General features: G+C 36.8%; 1 protein-coding gene across 8 annotated transcripts in view; it reads left to right on the plus strand.

The window, feature by feature from the left end:
* The window catches only part of CASK (calcium/calmodulin dependent serine protein kinase), a 365729-nt gene that overhangs the window by 324912 nt on the left and 17362 nt on the right, over positions 1-23455 (plus strand). For 2 of the 8 annotated variants that reach the window (XM_043458309.1, XM_043458310.1), the window contains exons 16-21: positions 690-775; positions 1826-1894; positions 4717-4785; positions 6208-6243; positions 7860-8056; positions 18446-18561. In XM_043458309.1, the coding sequence (XP_043314244.1) occupies positions 690-775; positions 1826-1894; positions 4717-4785; positions 6208-6243; positions 7860-8056; positions 18446-18561 (573 nt within the window). The remainder of the gene's footprint in view (positions 1-689; positions 776-1825; positions 1895-4716; positions 4786-6207; positions 6244-7859; positions 8057-18445; positions 18562-23455) is intronic. The other 6 variants (XM_043458311.1, XM_043458312.1, XM_043458313.1 and 3 more) reach the window with 3 other exon arrangements.

Genomic DNA, 23455 nt, shown 5'->3' on the forward strand with positions numbered 1-23455 from the left:
AAAATTTGCATAACACTATTTAACCATTGTTTCTCACTTTTTCTAGTTGAAGTGTGACAGAACCCTGAAATGCCTGCCTACCAAATTATTATTAAAAAGTTGCAGTATGTCTAATATAAATTTATTGATATATAGATATTATCACAATTCTTTGAAAAATCAACAACCTTTGTACCATATTTGGTAGATAATAATGATGATAACAGCAAATACTTAAATGGCACTATGCACCAAGAACAGTTCTAAGTCCTCTGCATCTATTAAACTCATTTAATCCTTACAACAATCCTATGACATAGATGCTATTTTCATCTCCATTTTATAAATATGAGTTTTCAGGGAAATTTTCAGTAAGTTACCCAAGATCTTGAAGCTAGTACATGATGAAGCAGAGATATGAACCTAGATAGGCCACATCTGGAAGTCATAGTTTTAAACAGCTATATACATAAGGACTCTCTCAGAAAAATAAGCAGGTTTTTACAGTCATCTTTCAAAACTGTCCTCCATAAGTTAGGTGTATCTGTTTTGGCGAGTTTACTATATGAGCCTAACTCATACCTGGTTCTGGAATATTAGCCTTCAGTATTTAGCTTAATTTTTAAAAATTACTTACCTTGCTGACTTTGGATTTTATTATTATAAAAGTATATATCATTTCATGTTTATAATTTTGTGTAATTTCTTAGGTACACTTCATGTCGGAGATGAAATTCGAGAAATCAATGGCATCAGTGTAGCCAACCAAACAGTGGAACAGCTGCAAAAAATGCTTGTGAGTAAAATGAAAGTCTCTTTTCCTGAAATTGACTTTCAGTTCATTAACTTGTTTATTAAATAAGGGGTATTTTTTTGTAATCTGGTACCATCATATATGTGGACTTGTGCAACATTCATAGAAACTGAGAACTAGAAAAATGTTTACATGCAGCAGAGCTTAGAAACATTTTGCCCATTTTCAGCAGTATGGGCTTGAACATTCTCCGTTCAGTCCTTTGTCTCCTGGTTCTTAGTGAGCAGATGTTTAAAGAAAACCTTTGCAGTTGTGCATACTTGTGAATTAGTTTCTCACTGACCTCAACTCTGCTGACATCAGCAGTGTCAGAAGTCTCTTTCCTGTGTAGCTGAGTCATAGCCAGCTATATGGGATTTCTCTATAGAGTAGGGGAAAGGAAAGTCATGGTAGACCAGGCCATTTTTTACCATATATATCCAGAATTGGTGTTCAATTAGGTTTTGGATTGGGGCGGGCTAGGGGCTGCAGAATGACAGGTCCTGGTGAGCAGAGGGAGATGTTTAGACCTCTGGTCCTGCACCTTCTTCCCGCCACAGTGTAGCAGCCTCCTGAGCTATTTATATCTACTGAAGGTACAAGAAGCACCACAGAGTCACTGACAGTCAAAACTAAGGCCTAAATTATGAAATAAAAAGCAGATTTTATGGAGTACACCATTATCATGTAGCCTCCCAAATATAATTCTTACATAATTACTTGTTCTGTAGTCCATTTCAACTTGTATTCACTTTCGAAAGGCATGTCACTTAGAGTTGTCTCCGCATCTATGAAAAGATCACCATCAGAGGTCTGTTGCACCATTGCTGTGTGAACAGGGCAGTCAGCCTTGACTCTGCAGGGCTGTTCCCAGGAACAGCCTCCTTTGTTACCGTGAGCTGTTCCTGCTTTTGTAACTCGGTTTCGTTTTTAGGCCCCTGCACTCTCCGCTGGCTTGCACTAAATACCCCCAAAACGTTTTCAGTGGTTTCTTACGTGTTGTTGTGTGCAACATTTGTTTGTTCAAAGAGCTCTCCTTTCTGTTTCCTCTAGCGGGAAATGCGGGGGAGTATCACCTTCAAGATCGTGCCAAGTTACCGCACTCAGTCATCGTCCTGTGAGGTAATAGCTCTAACGAAACACCCCATCTCCTCTGGGTTCTTAACTAACTGTCTGCTGATGGCTGAATGTTTTGGCTTCTTCTGGGAAGTTGTTTCTGCCTGTGCTGTTGATCACTGCACACCAATTTTACAACAAAGATAACGGAACAGAGTAGGTCCCACCCACCTACTCATCCCTCTTCCACGGGGTTCTCCTCAGCACCTGAACTTCCTGCAGGCTGGAAGCGAAGCAAAATACGTAGAGAGAAGCTCCAAATAATGACAAAGGTTTAATAAAGAATGAGTCTCTGGGGGAAGATGAAAGATCATAATTGCAATAATTTTTCCAGGAAGTATATATTCACTTCCCTTGTTAAGAAATCACATTAGATAGTTCTTCTTTCCAAGAATCTGAAAAGTGGTCTTTCTTGTTAAGATAGAATTATTCAAATAATTCTGACAGGTCTCTAGATGGATTTTAAGCCTATGAGGAATTGATAACTGATGTTACTAGCAGAATAGAGGTTTTTGCAACGTTCTGTGAAATTGTTTAAATTGGAATGCTATCTGACTTGGAAACAAGTAAGTGTTCTAGAGTAATACAAACCCCACGTTCCTTTCTTACAGTAGGCTTATCCTTGAGAAACTGTAGCTTTCCCAACCTATATTCAGTTTGCTATTGGTTAGCAAGTGAGACTCAAAAATCATTCTTTTTATATTTGGAAATATGAACCAACCTAAGTGAGGGCATCCTTTGGTCATTGCACCTTCAGTTTGAATATTTTTTTCTGAAGCTCGCACTTTCATGTGCACCTTCCAAGTATGTGTAACATCAGTATGAAGTACACATTTCCTCCAGTGAATGTTTAAGACTGGCTGGCAACTCATTGGAACTCATCTAGAAAATTGAATTTGTACTTAGGAGAAGTTGAGGGAGAAATTATAATATTTCTTCCTGTCTCTAGTAGTGATGTAAATTTCACAAGAAAAATCAGAGGCTTCCTGTTTTTCCTAAACCTATTGAAGATATGTATAAGAATTTGTAGTTTCGTCAAGTATATTTTTAGTGAGCCATGACAAGTGGGGTTTCTGTTATATCAAGTCTTGAGCTCCTCTTGGTGGCTTTTTATGGAACTTCAGTTATATTTCAAAACAAAAGACAGAACTGCTTCTGTTCCATGATTCATGGTTTTGAAATTTGTTACCTAGTACACAAATCTTGCTGGAAAAGAAAAACTGTCACATGCATCTTTTATGTCAAGCATTCTGATATTCTAAAAATCATAAGTGGTCCTCATACCATTTCACATCTTGGAAGAAATTTAGTAAATGCGATTGGTTTTTGTCTTTTTGGCTCACTAGCCAGAAGATAGTGTTAGTTATTAATATAAGTTTCTCTTGTGTTTTTGAGTGGTTGAACTGGTTTTGAGGTGGGACCAGTAGAACACATATAAATGCTATGCTCTTAAGTAAAAAGAGCGCCCTCTTACCTTCTCAACCTCTGAATAGTAGGAATAAAGGTACCTCCCCCACCAGTCTCTTTGACTCTCCTGTCCTCTGGCAGAGTTCAAGCCTGTAGTTGAATTCTTCCCAGCTACAACAGTACTTCCTAAAGAAAGGCTCTCTGGCTACCTACCTCAGCATCACCCTGGCATTGGTAAAAGCGGGGACCCCCACCCCATGCCCTGGCCCTACTGACATAAGTCTCTGGGGGTGGCACCTAGACATTCTGCTCACTAACATCTGAGAATCCTCATCTAAGGGATCCCATTATTTAAAAGCCAACAGGTTCCAGAAGTTTTCTTTAAGTCTTCTAGAAAAAGCAAATGTCTTTTGAGCAGACCTGCACATTTCAAAGATTTCCAATAACTCAACTAAAATTTTAAATACTTTCATCCTCTCCTTGTTTTAACATTATAGTTGATTTGGACAAGGGAGTGGAGCCTGGAAAGGATTTTGAATGTGTCATATAGTGTAGTTGGCTGTGGCTGCTGGAATCTTTGCCAGAAGTGTAATATTTGTAGAGGCTCAAGATTACTGTTTTAATTAATCTGCTAAAATATTCTTAAATAATAAAGGTTTCTTCTCTGGTCTATAACTATCTTTTACCCTTATTAGTAATATCTAGCCTAGAAAGATTCTAAGGTGATTGCAACATAAGAAGTCTTTTTTGAGGTTCACTTCACTTCCCTGGTGGCTCAGACGGTAAAGCGTCTGTCTACAATGCGGGAGACCTGGGTTCGATCCCTGAGTCGAGAAATTCCCTGGAGAAGGAAATGGCAACCCACTCCAGTACTCTTGCCTAGAAAATCCCATGGATGGAGGAGCTTGGTCCATGCTACTGTCCATGGGGTCGCAAAGAGTCAGGCATGACTGAGCGACTTCACTTCACTTCAAATTGTGTCATTCAGTAATTTTTGATACTGAGGTACCTAAAGATTATTAAATACTTTTAAAACCTAATTTTCAACTTAAAAAGATATGCAACTGGGATCTTTAGCACAATGTTATAGTAATCTTTGTCACTTTACAGTAGTTGATAGGATTTTAATATCAAGTCACCCTTCGGGTTCTCATTTTAAAAAAGCAAAGGTTATAGAATGTTAGAGACAGTAAAGAAATGATTAATGAATGACACGGTCATCACTTACAACATGTGAATCTTCAGACTGCACAAACATTTTTTCATGCTTCTCTGAAATCATGCAAGTAAGTCAGTATGGCACCTTTACAGCTAAAACCTCAAAGGAAATGGTTGTCAGACTGTGGTTGTAACTGTTGATGTGAATATCTCTTGTTTCTGTGCTGGTGTTCTGTGTTAATGAACCTTGTGTCTTATTTCAGAGAGATTCCCCCTCCACTTCCAGACAGTCCCCAGCTAATGGTCATAGCAGCACTAACAATTCTGTTTCGGTAAGAACTCTAGCTCCACACAGCAAAGTGTGACAATTTTGTTGGTGCCACCTGCCATGAGTGTTCTAGTTACATGTGTTCAGTGGAAATATTGTCTTCTGCCGATATACAAGGCTACTACAGCTACAATGCAGTTTACACCTGGAAAATCTTGTTCTTCTCATTGAAAATACCTTTCATTAGTTAAATTTGAAGAAATGTAGTTCCAGACTGCTTTGGTCATTCTCAAAATATTTCTGTGTCACCCAGCTACTGTCTATGACTTTGCTCAAAGTTATGCAGAGGATGTAAATGGAAATTTGTTGAAATTTCTCAACTTTTTTTTCACTTGAGAAAAATAAAGAAATGTAAGAATTTTGCAGAGTAGGAATTTGGGTATTCTCGGGCTTTGTAGTTGTCTATTCTGAGTGATATCAGCAACATGTTTAGTTTCCGCTATCTAAGTTTACGAATTGGTGTGCCCTCTGTTATTGTGGTACGTGCACATACTTCTGTGAATTATAAGCCTTGCCTGGATATGAAAAGCAAAAGGAACTGGCTTCAAACTGCACTTAAGCCACGCTATTATCACATCTTTAACACAAAGTACTTTATATTTTGACTTGAACTTGGAATTTTACTTTTTTTCAGAACTATCCATTTTGGAAAGTAAAAAGAATTGTTTTTAATTTACGTAAGCAAATGGGAGCACTTATAGGTGCAGGTGTGTGAATTTTTGAAATATTTTGAAATAACAAAATCTCTTAAGTTGCTGATATTGCTGTTAAAAATGAGAGTTCTAATGATACAGCAGTATCACTCTTTTCCTATTAACTTGCCCTTTAAAATATATCATTTTTATGAGGTAAATTTGTAAATAATTTGAGATAATTTATAAATAATTTGAGATCACCTCAGATGGAATGATATAAGTAAGAGAAATGTTAGAAAATTTCCTGTGACTTTTATTTGCAACTTCAAAATAGGCTACCAAAGGAATTCATTTATAATAGTTAACATTTAACAACTCTAAGATGGTGAAAAATCCATACAACCATTGAATTTTTCAAAATCTTAAATGGTTGCAGTGACTAAGTCGAAAAGGGCAACAGCTCTTTTGAGTTTTGGGGGGGAGGGGTTTTAAATAGGCTGTTTCACTTGCAGTGGCTTTTGTGTTGAAGATGCTGAGTTGTTTCTTAAGAACACATTTCTCTCTGCTTAAATTTACCTGCTTTCTTCAGCTTGCTGCTAAATGGCCTGGGTTTGATTTTTTTTTTTTTTTTGATAACTCAACATTTCTGAGAAATGGAATAATGTATATTATCTCTTTACAACTTAAATCTAGCTCATTTTTTAACCATAATGTAACAGAACACACAAATTACCTTGTACTCTTTGAAAAGTAAATGAAAATTTTTCTCCTGGGTTGGCTTTATTCTACAGGACTTGCCATCAACTACCCAACCAAAAGGACGACAGGTGAATAGATATCCTCTATAGAAACTTCTCTAAACTGAGCTGCTAATAGCCAATCCTTTATTAACCCTTTCCATCCCATAATGTCTGCATTTTGGACCATAACATTTGAGCATTGAGAGCTTGTACCATTTCATTTTAACACATTACACATGACTAATTCTCTATAAGGATTTTTTTCCCTAACATCCTTGTAGCTGTGATGGTTATTGTAATTTCAACCTGATCATTTTGTGTTGATGGTTAAGAATTCAGCCTTTGGGGATCTTATGGGCTTCCTCTGGGGTGGAAATAAATTTTTAAAGGCTGCAAAATTCTTCAAATTCTAAGAATAACTAAAATGTACATGCCAATGAACATTTTTAAGCAATAATTATCTGAAGTTTGAAGGTTTTTTCTTAATTTGTATCTGCATGTGTATTTCTAAAAGCTGTATACAATGGGAAAAAAACAACAGAAAAATCCTGGCTTTATGTCCTAATCAGACATGAAAAGTTAAATGCTGCCTGAGACAAGCAACTTTTATTTGCTGGCACTTCAAGTATAAATTTTAGGTGCAAATACAGAGGCTTATAACTTTTATAGGCTGGATTTCTGAAAAGAAACAAACAGAATAATAACACAATAGTTCCAAACCCTTCAGGTTGGTTTTACAGTGACTTTAATATTAATATTCAAATGTAATTTCAAGATAGAAATTTTATGGAATTTTTCTTGAAATGTGCTGTTAAAAGTAATCAAATTGGGAGTTAAGATTTGCATAAATTAGCACCTGATAGAAATCACTCAAATGATGCAATACTGAATTTCTAGCACCTTGTTTTACGTTATTTAGAAATCCAGTAATTCATAACTGTGATAACCCCTTGTATGCTAATCTGTTTCCTTTTATATTTACTAGTTACGTTTACATATAATAAAACTCAGAGCCTTGAACTATCCACCTCCTGAAGCTCTGTGCAGATTTTAAGTGTTACATTGGCAAACATAGGATTTAAATTCATTTTTCTTCTCTAAGAAGAGTAAAATGCAAATATAAAGTAGAAATGCTATTTGAAAAATAAAACTACCTTTAAATGCTTGTTTAAAATGTTTGAATTACAGTTAAGTTTATCAGCAGTGTGTAGACACACTGCCAGTTGTCATGGAGGCATTTTATAGCACGTTCCCAACACTGAGTTCTTGCTAGTTTCGTATCATGCTGCTTTAGGGTTAAAACCTTCCCTGAATGCTTGTGGTTATGGCCTAAAGCCTGCCACGTGATCATGACAACTTACCCATAATATCAACTACATATATGCAGATTTTCAAACGGTAAGCGTATTTCACTATAATTTTAAGCCTGTTATAGTAAAAGCAGAAATTAAGTCTTTACTGAACTAGTATCTTAAGTGTTCTATCCAAATAAAAAGAGCAGAGATTTGTAACTGTACACATCAAAAATAGTACATTGTTCTAGTGGTAGCAGTTTTTTGTGTTGTATTTCCATGCATCATATTTGTGTTCACCATCTAATGTCCTGTTCGTATTGTAGTGTTAGTCTGTGGTTATTCAGTTAGAGCTGACTGTTTTCTTTCGTATCACCATGGCATTTTTTCTTACAAACTCCTGTTTTATAGATCTATGTAAGAGCACAATTTGAATATGATCCAGCTAAGGATGACCTCATCCCCTGCAAAGAAGCTGGCATTCGATTCAGAGTTGGTGACATTATCCAGATTATTAGTAAGGACGATCACAATTGGTGGCAGGGTAAACTGGAAAACTCCAAAAATGGAACGGCAGGTCTCATTCCTTCTCCAGAACTTCAGGAATGGTATGTCTGTGTTGTGTTCTTTTGGTTTCTCATATAAACGAAGCCTGGCGAGCCATTTTTCACCTTTATATTTTGCTGTTTTATAGGGTAAAACCTGTTTAATATATTCTTTGCTCTGTTAGCAAACACAATTCAAATGAGTCTGCCGAGAATTCTCAGTTGTCAGCCCCAAATGAGCTCCTATTTATAGAGTCAGGTCTTTGTTTTACACAGGAGAGGAAGGTCTACAGAGAGGCTGAGTCAGGTCATAGTCACATCGTGATCTCTTAGCAGAGCCCTGTACGCCTGTATGCTGTTTCCAGCCTTTTAGAATTGCATTTTTTAAATGTACCCTCTCTTTGCCCCTCCACATGCTCTCACCAACCCCATTCCACTCCACCACCAGTGAAAAACTCAGATGCCAGGATTCACTGTCGCTCCAGGTATTTACAGTGTTTCACTATTAGAAGGGAGACAGAAGCTTCGTTCTTTACCCTGCCAGGTCTTTAAAAATGTGTGTCTGTTAGAAAGTTTAAGCTTTGAAAGCAGGTTAAAATCAGGCAGTTTTCAGACGTGTTTTTAACTGAGAGGAGTCAGGGATTACTGTATAGTTTGGTAAAATCTATTTCTGTTATTAATGTTATAATTTGCTGTTTTTTGGAAAATGCTGATAGTTTTACCTTTGTCTATACTTCGGCAATATATATCAGAAATCTAGTGCCAAAGAGATATCTTCAAAAGAGAGACCTCTTCATGTCCAAAATACTTATTTGAACCTAACTAAAAGAGATTAAAGGCATCAAGTTCATAGACTCAGTTTTTTTCACCCAGTTTTTTTACCAATTAAAGGGATTTTTCAGTTAATCTCTTTTTTTTAGTTAATCTCTTTTGCTTGATCACTTCTTTCAGCTATTCCAGGGTTCCCAAAAATACTTTGAAATTTAGCACATTGGAGCTAAGAACTTCAGATGCCATCATTTTATACTAGGAAACATAGGCCCACATGAAGGAAGTAGAAGCCTTCCCTCTGATGCCGTCTCTGGGTCCAATCTTCAAAAAACAGTTTAAGTATTAGTGAGAGGACACTGATGTCTAAGTCCTTTTGCTAGTGACGTTATTATGTTAGCACTGATACTTACATTTTACAAAATGTGTTCTTGAATGTTGCCATATATGAATGTCTCTTGAAAATATTTATGTAGATTCTAGACCTCTTCTACCTGGTCAGATCATTTGTATAAATTATGTCTCACCAATACCTATAACTCTTAAGTCCTCTGGGGGAAGCCTGAGAAATGACAGTGGAAAAAAAAAAAAAAGAAAGAAGTGATAGTGGAAAAGCAGATTTGCTTCCTATTTCCTATAATGGTAGACTAGATTGTCTGGACCAATCCTCCTGGTAGAAAAAAATGAAAAGTGCTGCAGAAAATATGTTCTTGAAAATTACCTTAAATGCACTGAGTACCTGAAAAGGTATTGGGGAACTCAGTGACCAATTTTTATATGAAAGCCATTAATCAGAGCGATAAAAATGAGAGTTCCAAATTGGTCCACTTTGCCATGAGGGCATTTCTATTACTAAGAACTTCTCTGCCAGAGGACCAAGGTTAAGACCCAGTAAGGCCTGTAGAAGTAGGAGAATCAGTTAAGAGACCCATCCCACACTGTCAGGACTGCAAAAAGCTATAGCCCTAGATTAAGAGCAAACTGATAAGCAATTCCTTTACTTCCCTTCCACACCAGGGGACTGTAGAGAAGGATGCCTTGTCAGTGAGCAGAGCAATAGGAAAACAAAGTTCCCCTGAAAACATTGTGGCCACTGGTCTACCCCAAATGAATTTGCACCCAGGTATATATAGCCTGGAACAGCCAGGGAAAGTCCAGCTATGCACTTGATGTGAGGTTTCTTATTTATTGATACTTCCATATATCTGTTATAGACAAATGAAAGTCTCTGAAGGAGAGCACTTTTATCCTAGGGCTCCTCCTAACCACCCACAGCATGGACTTTCTCCAGGGCAGTGACCAGCAAGTCAAAATACGCAGGTGCACATAGAAACCAGTGAGCAATAACAGACACCAGGAACAGACTCAAACCTGCATCATAAATTGGAATTAGGAGACCAAGGTTTTTCAGTAATATGCTTCTATGAAGACCTACAAGACCTTCTGGAACTCACACCAGAAAAAAAAGATGTCCTTTTCATCATAGGGGAATGGAATACAAAAGTAGGAAGTCAAGAGATACCTGGAGTACCAGGCAAGTTTGGCCATGGAGTGCAAAATGAAGCAGGGCAAAGGCTAACAGAGTTTTGCCCAAAGAATGCACTGGTCATAGCAAACACCCTCTTCCTACGACACAAGAGATGACTCTACACATGGACATCACCAGATGGTCAATACAGAAATCAGATTGATTGATTATATTCTTTGCAGCCAAAGATGGAGAAGCTCTGTACAGTCAGCAAAAACAAGACCGGGAGCTGACTGTGGCTTAGATCATGAACTCCTTACTGCAAAATTCAGACTTAAATGGAAGAACATAGGGAAAACCACTAGGCTATTCAGGTATGACCTAAATCAAATCCCTTACAATTATACAGTGTAAGTGACAAATAGATTCAAGGGATTAGATCTAATAGACAGAATGCCTGAAGAACTATGGACAGAGGTTCGTAACATTGTACAGCAGGCGGTGATCAAAACCATCCCCAAGAAAAAGAAATGCAAAAAGGTTGTCTGAGGAGGCCTTACAAATAGTTGAGACAAGAAGAGAAGCAAAAGGCTAGAAGAAAAGGAAAGATATACCCATTTGAATGCAGAGTTCCAAATAGCAAGGAGAGATAAGAAAGCCTTCCTCAGTGATCAATGCAAACAAATAGAGGAAAACAATAGAATGGGAAAGACTAGAGATCTCCTCAAGAAAATTATAGATACCAAGGGAACATTTCATGCAAAGATGGGCTCAATAAAGGACAGAAATGGTAAGGACCTAACAGAAGCAGAAGATATTAAGAAGAGGTAGCAAGAATACACAGAAGAACTATAGATCTTCATGACCCAGAAAACCACGATGGTGTGATCACTCACCTAGAGCCAGACATCCTGGAATACTACAAAGCTAGTGGAGGTGATGGAATTCCAGCTGAGTTATTTCAAATCCTAAAAGATGATGCTTTTAAAGTGTCACACTCAATATGCCAGCAAATTTGGAAAATTCAGCAGTGGCCACAGGACTGGAAAAGGTCCATTTTCATTCCAGTCCCAAAGAATGCTCAAACTACCACACAATTGGACTCATTTCACACGCTAGCAAGGTAATGCTCAAAATCGTTCAAGCTATGCTTCAACAGTATGTGAACCGAAAACTTCCAGATATTAAAGCTGGATTTAGAAAAGGCAGAGGAACCAGGGATCAAATTGCCAACATCCATTGGATCATAGAAAAAGCAAGAGAATTCCAGAAAAACATCGACTTCTGCTTTACTGACTATGCTAAAGCCTTTGACTGTGTAGATCACAACAAGCTGGAAAATGGGAATACCAGACCACCTTACCTATCCCTCCTAAGAGACCTGTATGTAGGTCAAGAAGCAACAGTTAGAACTGGACATGGAACAACAGACTGGTTCCAAATCGGGAAAGGAGTACGTCAAGGTGGTATATTGTCACCCTGGCTATTTAACTTACATGCAGAGTACATCATGTGAAATGCCAGGCTGGATGAAACACAAGCTGGAATCAAGATTGCCAGGAGAAATATCCATAACTTCAGATATGCAGATGACACCACCCTTATGACAGAAAGCAAAGAGGAACTAAAGAGCCTCTTGATGAAGGTGAAAGAGGAAAGTGAAAAAGCTAGCTTAAAACTCAGCATCAAAAAATGAAGATCATGGCATCCAATCCCATCACTTCATAGCAAATAATGGGGAAACAATGGAAACAGTGAGAGAGTTTATTTTCTTGGGGTCCAAAATCACTGTGGATGGTGACTGCAGCCTTGAAAATTAAGACACTTGCTCCTTGGAAGAAAAGCAATGACAAACCTAGACAGCATATTAAAAAGCAGAGACATTACTTTGCCTACAAAGGTCCATATAGACAAAGCTATGGTTTTTTCAGTAGTCATGCATGGATGTGAGAGCTGGACAATAAAAAAGGCTGAGCACAGAAGAATTGATGCCTTCGAACTGTGGTGCTAGAGAATACTCTTGAGAGTCCCTTGGACAGCAAGGAGAGCAAACCAGTCAATCCTAAAGGAAATCAACCCTGAATATTCATTGGAAGGACTGATGCTGAAGCTCAGATACTTTCGCCATCTGATGTAAAGAGCCAACTCATTGGAAAAGACCCTGGTGCTAGGAAGAATTTAAGGCAGGAGGAGAAGGGGACAACAGAGGATGAGATGGTTGGATGGCATCACTGACTCAATGGACATGAGTTTGAGCCAACTCCAGGAGATAGTGAAGGACAGGGAAGCCTGGCATGCTGCAGTCCATGGGGTCACAAAGAGTCAGACATAAATGAGTGACTGAACAACAATGCTTAAAAAATATCTTCAGAGTATGGGGGGAGGGATGAATGGCATAACAGATTTGAAATAGAACCTAAAGGAATTTCCAAGGACAAAAAAAATACACTAACAAAAACTCAGTGGCCACACACCTATTACAATTTTTTTTAATTTCTAAAATTTTTTAATTAAAAAATTTTTTTTAATTTTTTTAAATTTGTAAACATTTTTAGTGTTTTCATCAACAGGTCAATGGATAAACAAATTATGGCATATCCATACAATAGGATGCAGTTAAAAGAAAGGAACTATTGGTAACACACAACAATATGAGTGAAACTCAAAAGCACTAGGCAAAACAGAGAACGTACTATAATTCCCTTATATAAAACTCTAGAAAATCAAAACTAACCTTTAGTTCCTGGGGATCTGTAGGAGGGAAGGAGGGATTACAGAAGGGCATAAGAAAAGTCCTGGGATGATGAAAATATTTGTTGTTTTGATTATGATGATGGTTTCATGGGATGTATAATATTTCAAAACTGAAATTTTATACTTTATATATTATGTTCAGTTTACTGCAGAAAAACTGAACTCAGTAAAGTTGCAAAGACTATAGAGGGAGAAAGGAATTCTAACTAGGATAATGAGGAAGAGGCCCACTGGACAGTATATTCCTTGAGATGTTGAGTAGGACTTTGGCGGTACAAGAAGATATTCCCAGCTGAGGGGAAAAAGAATTCCTTGTTGGAAAAGTGAATTGGTCTCTAGAATGTCATATGGTAGACATGTAATGCTAATGAGAAAGATTTGAAACAATACTATCAGCCAAACCCGGAAGCTTTGTTTAGATGTGTTGCTACCAAATTAAATTTTTCACATTCTCCAGATGAGAAATCAATTTGTTTGAACCCAAATACCTTACCTTCTTTATCCTTGGTAAATTTCATCTTGCTTGACAAGGCCCATCAGTCTAATCCTTGGATATGATTTGAGTCCCTGAATCTGTCATCCCTTCCCTTGCCTACTAGATCCTCATCCAAGTCAGCAATAAATGTTAAACATGTGTTTGAAATTTCCTCCATGTTGACCTAAATTCTAACAGTTTCCTTGCACTTACAGAGCTAAAAGAAATAACATTCATTTCCTGAGTGCCTGGTAAAAATCAGTTTCATTCCTCTCTCGTTACACCACATATGACCACACCACAAATTTTTACTGGGAAGTTTTTTTAAGCTTAAAATCATTTCTTGTAAGATACTCTGTACACTATAACATAAGCTTCACAAGGTCAGGATTTTTTTTATTTTGGTCTCTTAACCTGTCAAAAATGCCTCAGTTCTGTTTAGGTTTCCAAAGAGCGTATGCCTCACAGAAGCTGTAGTTATGACTAACAACACATATTGGCTTGTACTGGAAGAACTCCCAAAGGTTTCATCAGCCTCCTCTGTATGCCACTTAGGTAATATATGGAGATTGACGTTGGTACTGTTGCTGAGAGACAGTTCACAGTATTTCCCAATAAATGTCTTTCTCCTAACCAAAAATAAATACAAATAAAGCCCTCAATGAGCAAGAGAAAGAAAGAGACATGGAGGAAAGACTCTTGAAGAAAGTAGAAGAGAATGCTTCCTGACTCATTTCATGACCCCAGCGTTACCCTGATACAAAAATTCAATAAATTTTGAATATGGGTATTTATTATCCCTTATGAACACAGATGTAAAAACCCTCAGCAAAATATTAACAAACTGAATCTAGCAAAAGAATCTGAAATTCAGCAAACTGAATCTACAAAAAGAATAATACATCTTGACCTAGTAGAGTTTGTGCTGGGAATGCACAGCTGGCTCAACATTTAAAAACCGATCCACTATATTAACAGACTAAAGAAGAAAAATCCACAAAGTCATTATCATTAGATGCAGGAAAAATATTTGTTAAAATCCAAAATCCATTCATAATTAAAACTCTCACAGACTGTGAAGTTGAAGGGAACTTCCTTAACCTGATTGAGAGCATCTACAATAAACCTATAGCAAACATAATTGGAAAGGAAAAAAAAATTACAGGTGATAGGATTCTGTGTAGAAATTCAAAGGAATCTATTAATATATATATAAACAATTACAATTAATATGAGAGTTTAGCAAGATGGCTGATATAAAAATAAGTATACAAAATGAATTATATTTCTATTTACCAGTAAAAAAATAGAAAGTAATTTTTTAAAATACCCTATATAACACCCTAATACTATAAAGTACTCTTGCAAAAAAAAAAAATAAAGCTCAAGTTTGATTAGACCTCTAGATCTAATTAGTTGTTTGCAAGAAATACAAAAGACAGAGGGACTTATTAAAGACACCACAGGGGTGAAATCAGAAACTGTAGGACAGACAACCAGTTTCTGCAACAAATAAATTGCAAGAAGAAAAGGGGGAGGGGGAAGAAGGGGAAACCTATAGGTTTAAAGGGAATTTAAGAATATTTAAGGAGGAAATAATACAAAGTTGGCTTTTTTTTTTTTTTTTTCAAAATAATCTTAGGGTGCATTCTCAATCGCTGAGTCATGTCCAACTCTTTGTGACCCCATGGACTGTAGCCCGCCAAGCTCCTCTGTCCATGAGATTTTCCAGGCAAGAATCCTGGAGTGGGTTGTCATTTCCTTCTCCAGGGGATCTTCCCAAGCCAGGGATCAAACCTGTGTCTCCTGTGTTAGCAGGCGGATTATTTATCACTGCACCACCTGGGAAGCCTAATCTTAGGGTGGGTAGGTTATAAATAACACAAAATAACCCATGAGTTAATAAATGTTGAAGCTGAGTTGTAGGTATTTGGGGTTCGTTACATGGTATTATTGTATATGTTTGAATTTTTCAATATTATAAATTTTTTAAAACCATTTATAAAATCTTTTTAAGTCAACAACCTAGGAACAAATCTAATAAAGTTGTTCAAGACATTTAGAGGATAAATTATAAAACTTATTGAGACATTAAAGAAGACCTAAATAAATGTATAGACATACTGTATTTAGGGACTAGAAGACTTAATATTGCAAAGATATCTATTCCTCCCAAATTGATTAATAGATTCAATTCATTCCCAACCATTTTGAAATTGACAAGCTAATTTTAAAGTTTTCATGGAAATGCACAGAATTGGGAATAGTCAAGATGCTCTTCTAGAAGAATAGAGAGGACTTGCCTCAATGATACCAAGACTTACTATAAAGCTTTGGTAGTTAAGATAATAAGGTATGGGCTTAGAAATGCTCAAATAGGCCAACTGAAGAGACCCCCTAAACACCCTCATATATAGTCACTAGTGAGGAATGAATAGACTTTTCCATAAATTATGCTGGGATGATTGGTATCCATTGGGGTGGGGGGGCGGGAAATGAGAGAAATTGACCCCTAACTTCATACTATATACAAAAAACAGTTCTGGTGTATTAAAAACCAAAACATGAAAGACAAAACTATAAACTCTTGAGAAGGTAATACTGGAGAATATCTTTAGGGACAAGGAAGGATTTCCTTAAAAAGATATCAAAAATATTTCCCATAAATGAAAATATTGCTAGATTTGACTAAAAACTAATGTTATCTTTATCAAATACTATAAAAAGGTTAGAAAGGCAAGCCACAGAGTGGAAGAAGATACCTGCAACATATATAACTAACAAAAGTGTAATATTCAGGCCATATAAAGACTTCCTACAAATCAATGAGGAAAAGACAACTGGATAAGAAAGTAGTCTTTGAATAGGCACTTTACAAAAGAAGAACTCCAATAGCCAATAAGCATATGAAAAGGTGCTTGATCTCATTAATGATCAGTGAAATACAAACTTAAAACTGTTATTTCACTGCTTATCCACCATGATGGCTAAAATTACAGACTGATAATACCAAGTATTGACATGGAAGTGGAACAAAGGAACTCTACACTGCTAGTGGGAGAATAATAAGTCAGTACAACTTCATTAGAAAACAAGTCATCATTTCAATAGCATTGTATGGCATTCTGATAGTGATTTTGAATTCTCCTTATATGTGGTTCACTCAGGGACCCCCATGTTGGCCCACAAGCAAAGTCATTAAGTAAGCAAAACCTTCTGTGGCAATATCCTGAAAGGCAAGTACTTGCTTAGACTGAACCTAAGAGAGCAACTTATTAACATTTATGCATATGTTACCAATGTTGAATACTATAATCATGTAGAACAAAATTATGATTTTTATGAATGTAATCCTAACTGAATTCAATCATAGTTTTTCTCCCCCTACCTAGAATCTCCATGTTGTAATAGTAGTACCGTTTATTAGGCAACTACTATGCCTGTTACTGTAATAACGATATTATTTACATTTTTTGTTGAAATTGTTTGCAACAGTCATCCAAGAGATAGAAAGATTAGCTGCATTAATATATGTAAATTTCCTAGAAAAACACCTAACACTAAATTGATAAAAGCTAACAATTGAGAGAGCAAGGATTCAAATCAGACTTGTCTCAACTCAAAATCTCACGCTCATTGCACTGTATTTCATGACTATATGTTTACTCCTCTTCTGTGTCATCAGTTATATGTATATGTCCAAGTGATACAATGTTATTTTGTTAGAAACCTGCATTTTTTAAACATTTCTAGGATTCTAGATTAAGGAACTTGCCAAAACAATATACCACCTAAGAGCATGGGCTCTGATGCCAAACTGTCCTCATTCTCCCACTTATTAGCTGTTTGATTGGGACAAATTAGGGGCTTCCCAGGTGGTGCAGTGGTAAAGAATCTGCCTGACAATGCAGGAGACACATGAGATTCGGGTTCAATCCCTCGGGTCAGGAAGATCCCCTAGAGTAGGAAAATGGCAACCCAGTCCAGTATTCTTGCCTGGAGAATCCCACGGACAGAGGAGCCTGGTAGGCTACAGCCCATGGGGTTGCAAAGAGTTGGACACAGCTGAGCGACAGAGCACATGCACACACACAGGACAAATTAATTAACCTCTCAGTCCTTTGGTCCCCTCATCTGTAAAACAGACGCAATTTCACATGCTGTTAGATGAAAATATATCTGGGTTTCCCAGATAGCTCAGCTGGTAACGAATCCACCTGCCATGCAGGAAGCCTGGTTCGATTCCTGGGTCAGGAAGATCCCCTGGAGAAGGGATAGGCTACCCACTCCAGCATTCATGGGCTTCCCTGGTGACTCAGATGGTAAAGAATCTGCCTGCAATGCAGGAGACCTGGGTTCGATCCCTGGGTTGGGATGATCCCCCTGGAGGAGGGCATGGCAACCCACTCCAGTATCCTTGCCTGGAGAATCCCCATGGACAGAGGAGCCTGGTGGGCCACAGCCCACGGGGTTGCAAAGAGTTGGACACGACTGAGCACATGCACACACACGGGACAAATTAATTAACCCCTCAGTCCTTTGATCCCCTCATCTATAAAACAGACACAATTTCACATGTTGCTAGAAAGATTAAATGAATTAATGTATGTAAATTTTCCAGAAAAGCACCTAACACTAAATTGATAAAAGCTAATAATTGAGAGAGCCAGGATTCAAATCAGACTTGTCTCAACTCAAAATCCCACACTCATTGCACTGTATTTCATGACTATTATGTTTACTTCTCATCTGTGTCATCAGTTACATGTATATGTTCAAGTTAGAATGTTATTTTGTTAGAAACCTGCATTTTTTTTAAACATGTCTAGGAACTTTTCAAGGAACAAACCTTTACCTGAATAATTTGAAGCATTTCTGAGGAGTTTGTTCACGCAATTCATTCTTCAAATGACTGGTTTTTCTCTCTTATCAGCATAAAACTATACATTTGTGGGTTTTTTTTTTTTTCCCTTTCTTTGTGTGCTAGGCGAGTCGCTTGCATTGCCATGGAGAAGACCAAACAGGAGCAGCAGGCCAGCTGCACTTGGTTTGGCAAGAAAAAGAAGCAGTACAAAGATAAATATTTGGCAAAGCACAATGCAGGTAGGGAAAAGTACGACTTACTAAGACGGGTTAAACATCTCAAAGACCAAAGATGTCACACCTCAATTCCGTCTTCAGAGTTCTCTATCCAAAAATGTCACCACATGAGATCTTTCATCAGCTTACAAAACTTTTAAGAAACCCCTCCCTTCAATTATTATGTTGCTTATATTTGCCAAATATTTTACAGAGCTCTACTTTATAGGAAGCAAATGCTATTTGGAAACAGAACTCTGGAACTCAGAGAACCCAGTACATTAAGTCCTGCCCTGAGAAATGAGAGACTGAGGGCTTGCCAAGTCACCAGGATTCTTACCTCTTGCTGAGATTGGTTTTGAGCAAATACCCTCACTCCTGGCTCCTCTCTGGCCCTAGGATATAGCCCTGTGACACATTCCTCAGGGCAGATGTGCACTCTTAACAGAGCTGTGATTGATTTGAAAGAGCACAAATGACACTAGTTCCTGTCACTAGTCTTCTTCCTTCACGGTACTTCCTAGCTCCTAAAAGACCAAGGACGTTATCTTGGCCTGCCCTTCACGGTATGTTTGTCTGTTTTGAAGCTTGCATTCAACTTAAGTCAAAATAGTCACTCATTTGCTAAGAACTGAAATTAATACAAAAAACCATGCTCTGTCATTGCAGTAAAATTCCCAGAAGACTCACAGGATGTAACTTAAGTTAAAGAAACTTCATGATGATATAGAGTGGGATTTACTTACTTTTAATACCTTCGTAATATGACTCCTTTTATAAGGAACTTTTTCTGAGGAATTGCAAGCCCCAACATGGGCATTAGGCTAGTTCCCAAGGTTTCAGAAATAACTTTAACATCAAATATATGACAAAAGAAAAAAAATCAAGTGAATGCAATCATGCATACCCAATTTGATGGTATAATATTCCTGACAAATATGAAATGCTATTCCCTCTGTAGAATGTTTTATTACCATTTATCAGGAAAAATTATTTTGAAACTCTGAATGATTCATTTCTTGATCTGAGAGTAAAAGTAAACACTTTGAAGTACTGTATAATGTGGAATGAATGTGAGTGACCACATGGCTTAATTTTAAATGGTTCAGTTAAATAAGGAATCTTTCCCATCATGATATTTTTATTCCAATAAAATGGATCATCTCTGATTAAGCACCACTATAGAACACTAGTCTAATAATGGCATTTTTTGCTTTATAAAGGGAAGAAATATTTAAAGTAGATTAGTTAAATATAAGTAGTTAAAACTAATTGTAAATGCTTAAGTAATACTATTTGAAGAAATTCACTGTAGTATCAGCAGAATGTTGTTTAACACAAAATGTCAGTGGTTATTGCCAAGTCTCCATAATCACCTTGATTTCCATCAGCTTCAAACAGGTTCAAAAGGTCTGTTGACATTACATATATATGTATCACCTTGTAATTTTTATATAGATGGCATTAAAATTAAACCTAGAAAAGCAAAGAAATGGCCAATGAGGCTGTTAATCCATCCTTAGCTTTTTATACTGTACTGATAGAGGGCATGTAGAGATGAGTATCCAGTTTGCCAGTACTCTTTAATTCAACTCTGAGGAAAAATAAGAAGTCAGTTGAAAAACTAGAATCTCTAAATTCTGACAAAGAATCCACTGAATAGTTCACTTAAGAATTTTACCAGAGAACCAGCATCCCATCTGGTGGTCAGTCCACTTTTTTCCATTCTTTGACCACCAGGGCTCCACTGATCTTCCATTGTTCCCATTCTCTCTGATTCATCATAGGTGGTACTTGGTGTAAATCATTTGACTCCTGTGGGCCTCAAAATGAGGAGACTGGGTTTTAGTCACTCAAGGATCTCTTTGCCAATTCTAAAGTTCAGTGGATCTCAGGTTATTTCATCACTGGCCCTGACAAATGGGTATCATTTAATGAAGCCAAGTACTCAGTCGGTGTCCCTTATCTAAGGGTTTAGCTCTGGTAAACATTGCCCATTATATTGAAGGCTTTATCACCCCTGATGGAGAAGGCAGGAGCCTCATAGAGATGGAATAGGATTGCTTTTTCTCTGTCGTCTTTTAACACAACACTCCTATCCAAAACCATGGATGTATCCAAGATCTTGTAAACTTAAAATTAAGAGGAGTAGCAAAGACCACCACCACTTCTTGTTACCTGTAGCATCTTCCTAAGCAGTGGTCTTCCTCATCAAGTCCTATCTGCCACCTCTGTCCAGCTTTCTTCCCCATCACAAACCAACTCTTAGCTTTTGTTAATCATAAAGACCAGAAGAACCATTTGCTTATTACCTTGACTTTATAAGAGATGAAACTGTCAGGAAGGAAAGTCAAGTATTTTATCAGCTGTTCTGCTTTTAGCTATGATGAAAGTTTACCCTAATACGTGGCATTATTGACATAAAGAATTGCTCTAAAAGAGAGAAACACATACTACTGACCTCCAATAGGAAAGTAAATGCTTTGAGTACTTTGAAATATCATATTTTTAAATACCAAGAACTAGATAAATGGGTTCATAGGCCACAAATCAAACTATATTTCTGAAAGAGGTTTTCTGATTTATTCAAGAGTTGATTGTAAAATACAGTAGGGGATCTTCCCATAGTCCTCAGTAAAGTAAAATAAGGGCCATTGGGATTAACATATACACACTACTACATATAAAATAGGTAACTGACAAGGACCTACTACTGTATAGCACAGGGAACTCAATATTTTGTAATAACCTATAAGGGGAAAGAATCTGAAAAAGAATATATAAACTGAATCACTTTGCTATACACCTGAAACTAAAACATTGTTAGTCAGCTATACTTCAATTTTAAAAAGAAATGCAACTGATTTTTATACATTGAAAAATAATTTTAAAAAAATAAGGACCATATGTTTTTTTTTCCTGTCTGAGAATTCTGCAACTGTTGATAGCAGGATCCAAACCTCATCATTAAATTCTGAAGTTGTTTATATTTGTAGTAAAAATGAAAGATGAGAACTTTATTAAGACCTAGAACTCATGGAAATGATAAAATACTAGAATTAATTATTTCCATTTCTGTTACCTGGAAATTCCACATGTTTAGTTAAAGCATAATTCTATTCAAACTGTTGCCTACTTCTCACTTTATATAGTGGGAGTCTGTCAGCTGAATGTGACCCATAAACAAATGTTGTTTTTTCCATACACACATAGTGTTTAAAATAATCAACTGAAAATCAAATATTTAACATAAAATCTGGGTTTCTACCTTTCCTTGAAGGAACGGAGTTTGGTAACATGGGACCCATTTCCTCCCTTAGCAACTCTAGGTTGTTGAGGTCCCTCTTGGATGAACACTCATTCTCTAGGATCCATTGTCTCCATGGCTCCATCCTTGCACGTGGCCCATTCACTCAAACAAATTAGTTACCTGGCCACTGCAGGCATTTGTGTGTGCACTCGGCCCGTGTTACTTGTGTGAAATTTCTCACCTAAGTGGTGGTTTGGTATTTGAAGATACTATGTGGCTTTTCCTACTGAGGCAAGGAATAAATGTTTAAGTTTTTTTATGGAAAAAGATTCTACTGGAGAGTAGTTACCTAAATACTTACAGGTGTCTTGAATGTTGAATAGCTTACAGAGGAGTCAGGACGATGTGCCAGACTGTATTTCTGAAGCCTTGGGAATAGATTTGATTATGTTTGAGTTTACAGCAAAGACATTTTCTGTAACACATAAAAAAATTTTTTGTCACAAATTTGACACAAAAAGCATTGTCATGCTTCTAGAAGAACTATACTCTTTGAGGCATTGAGATTCCTCAGCAGCCCTAGGACTTCCAAAATCAGTTTTAGGTCAAGTTATTAGTACAAACTTTTTTCTTAAAGTCTTCATTAATTCATTTTTCTTAATGTTAAAGTCCTGAGCAGTGGTATTTAAATATCCTGAGAAACCCCATTTATATACACAAATATGAACAAATCTATAGAGGATTTCTACAATACCATTCATAGGTGTGCTTAAATTATGCTTATACCACAAATTAGTACTGTTGAATTTAAAAAACTATTACTTTTGTTTTCTTTAATACCGAGAACTCTAAAGACAACTGAAAGTGGCCCTGTTGACTGTTTTTTAAATAGTGAAAGTAATAAGCACATGTGATTAGAAAAGACAAAATGAAAAGCAAAAGACTTCCACACACACACTCCCTGAAGAAGGTTTCTTGTAATGATTCCCAGACAAAACTTGTATGCATTTGCTAGTATATAAAACCCACTGACTTATTATAAGGGTATTGTTGGATTTTTTTATTAAAATGAGTTTGTTTCTTAATGTGATTTATTTGCCTTGTGTTTAGAATATTGCATGGTAAAGTTTCTTTTGTGCATATTATACTTTTATTTTACTAATATATTAAAAGCCATATTTCAATGACCCCTGTACATTTTTCATGCTGTCTTACTCCCAATGGCCTCTGTGCATGTAAGTAACCTGTTGAGTGACTGTGCCTCTTTGTTTTTGACAATTTCCTCTCATTAAGTCCCTTTCTTTTAATCAGCAAACAACTTAAAACCTTTAAAAGTTCAGTCTCGAAGTGTTCTCCTTATATTCCTTGTATGTCATATCTGAAAATATCCTCTTTTATTGTTTCTCCATCCTGTGGCCATGTGATTTCATTTAGACCAGAGTAACCTCTTCATGCTACTCATTTATGGTTAAGATATTGATGTGTAACATCTGTTCATTTGTTTGTCATATTGATTGTCAATATCTAACTCATTCTTATGTGGTTGAAAAAAGATGACTTAATTCAGTAAGATTGGAGTTAGGGCTCTATAGAGGGAAAGAGATGTATATACCATTCAGAAAAATCTGTGTCAACATCTTGCTCTTTTGTGAGATGCTTGATTATTTC

The sequence above is a fragment of the Cervus canadensis genome, chromosome X (assembly GCF_019320065.1).
Source record: "Cervus canadensis isolate Bull #8, Minnesota chromosome X, ASM1932006v1, whole genome shotgun sequence".
Classification (NCBI taxonomy): Eukaryota; Metazoa; Chordata; class Mammalia; order Artiodactyla; family Cervidae; genus Cervus; species Cervus canadensis.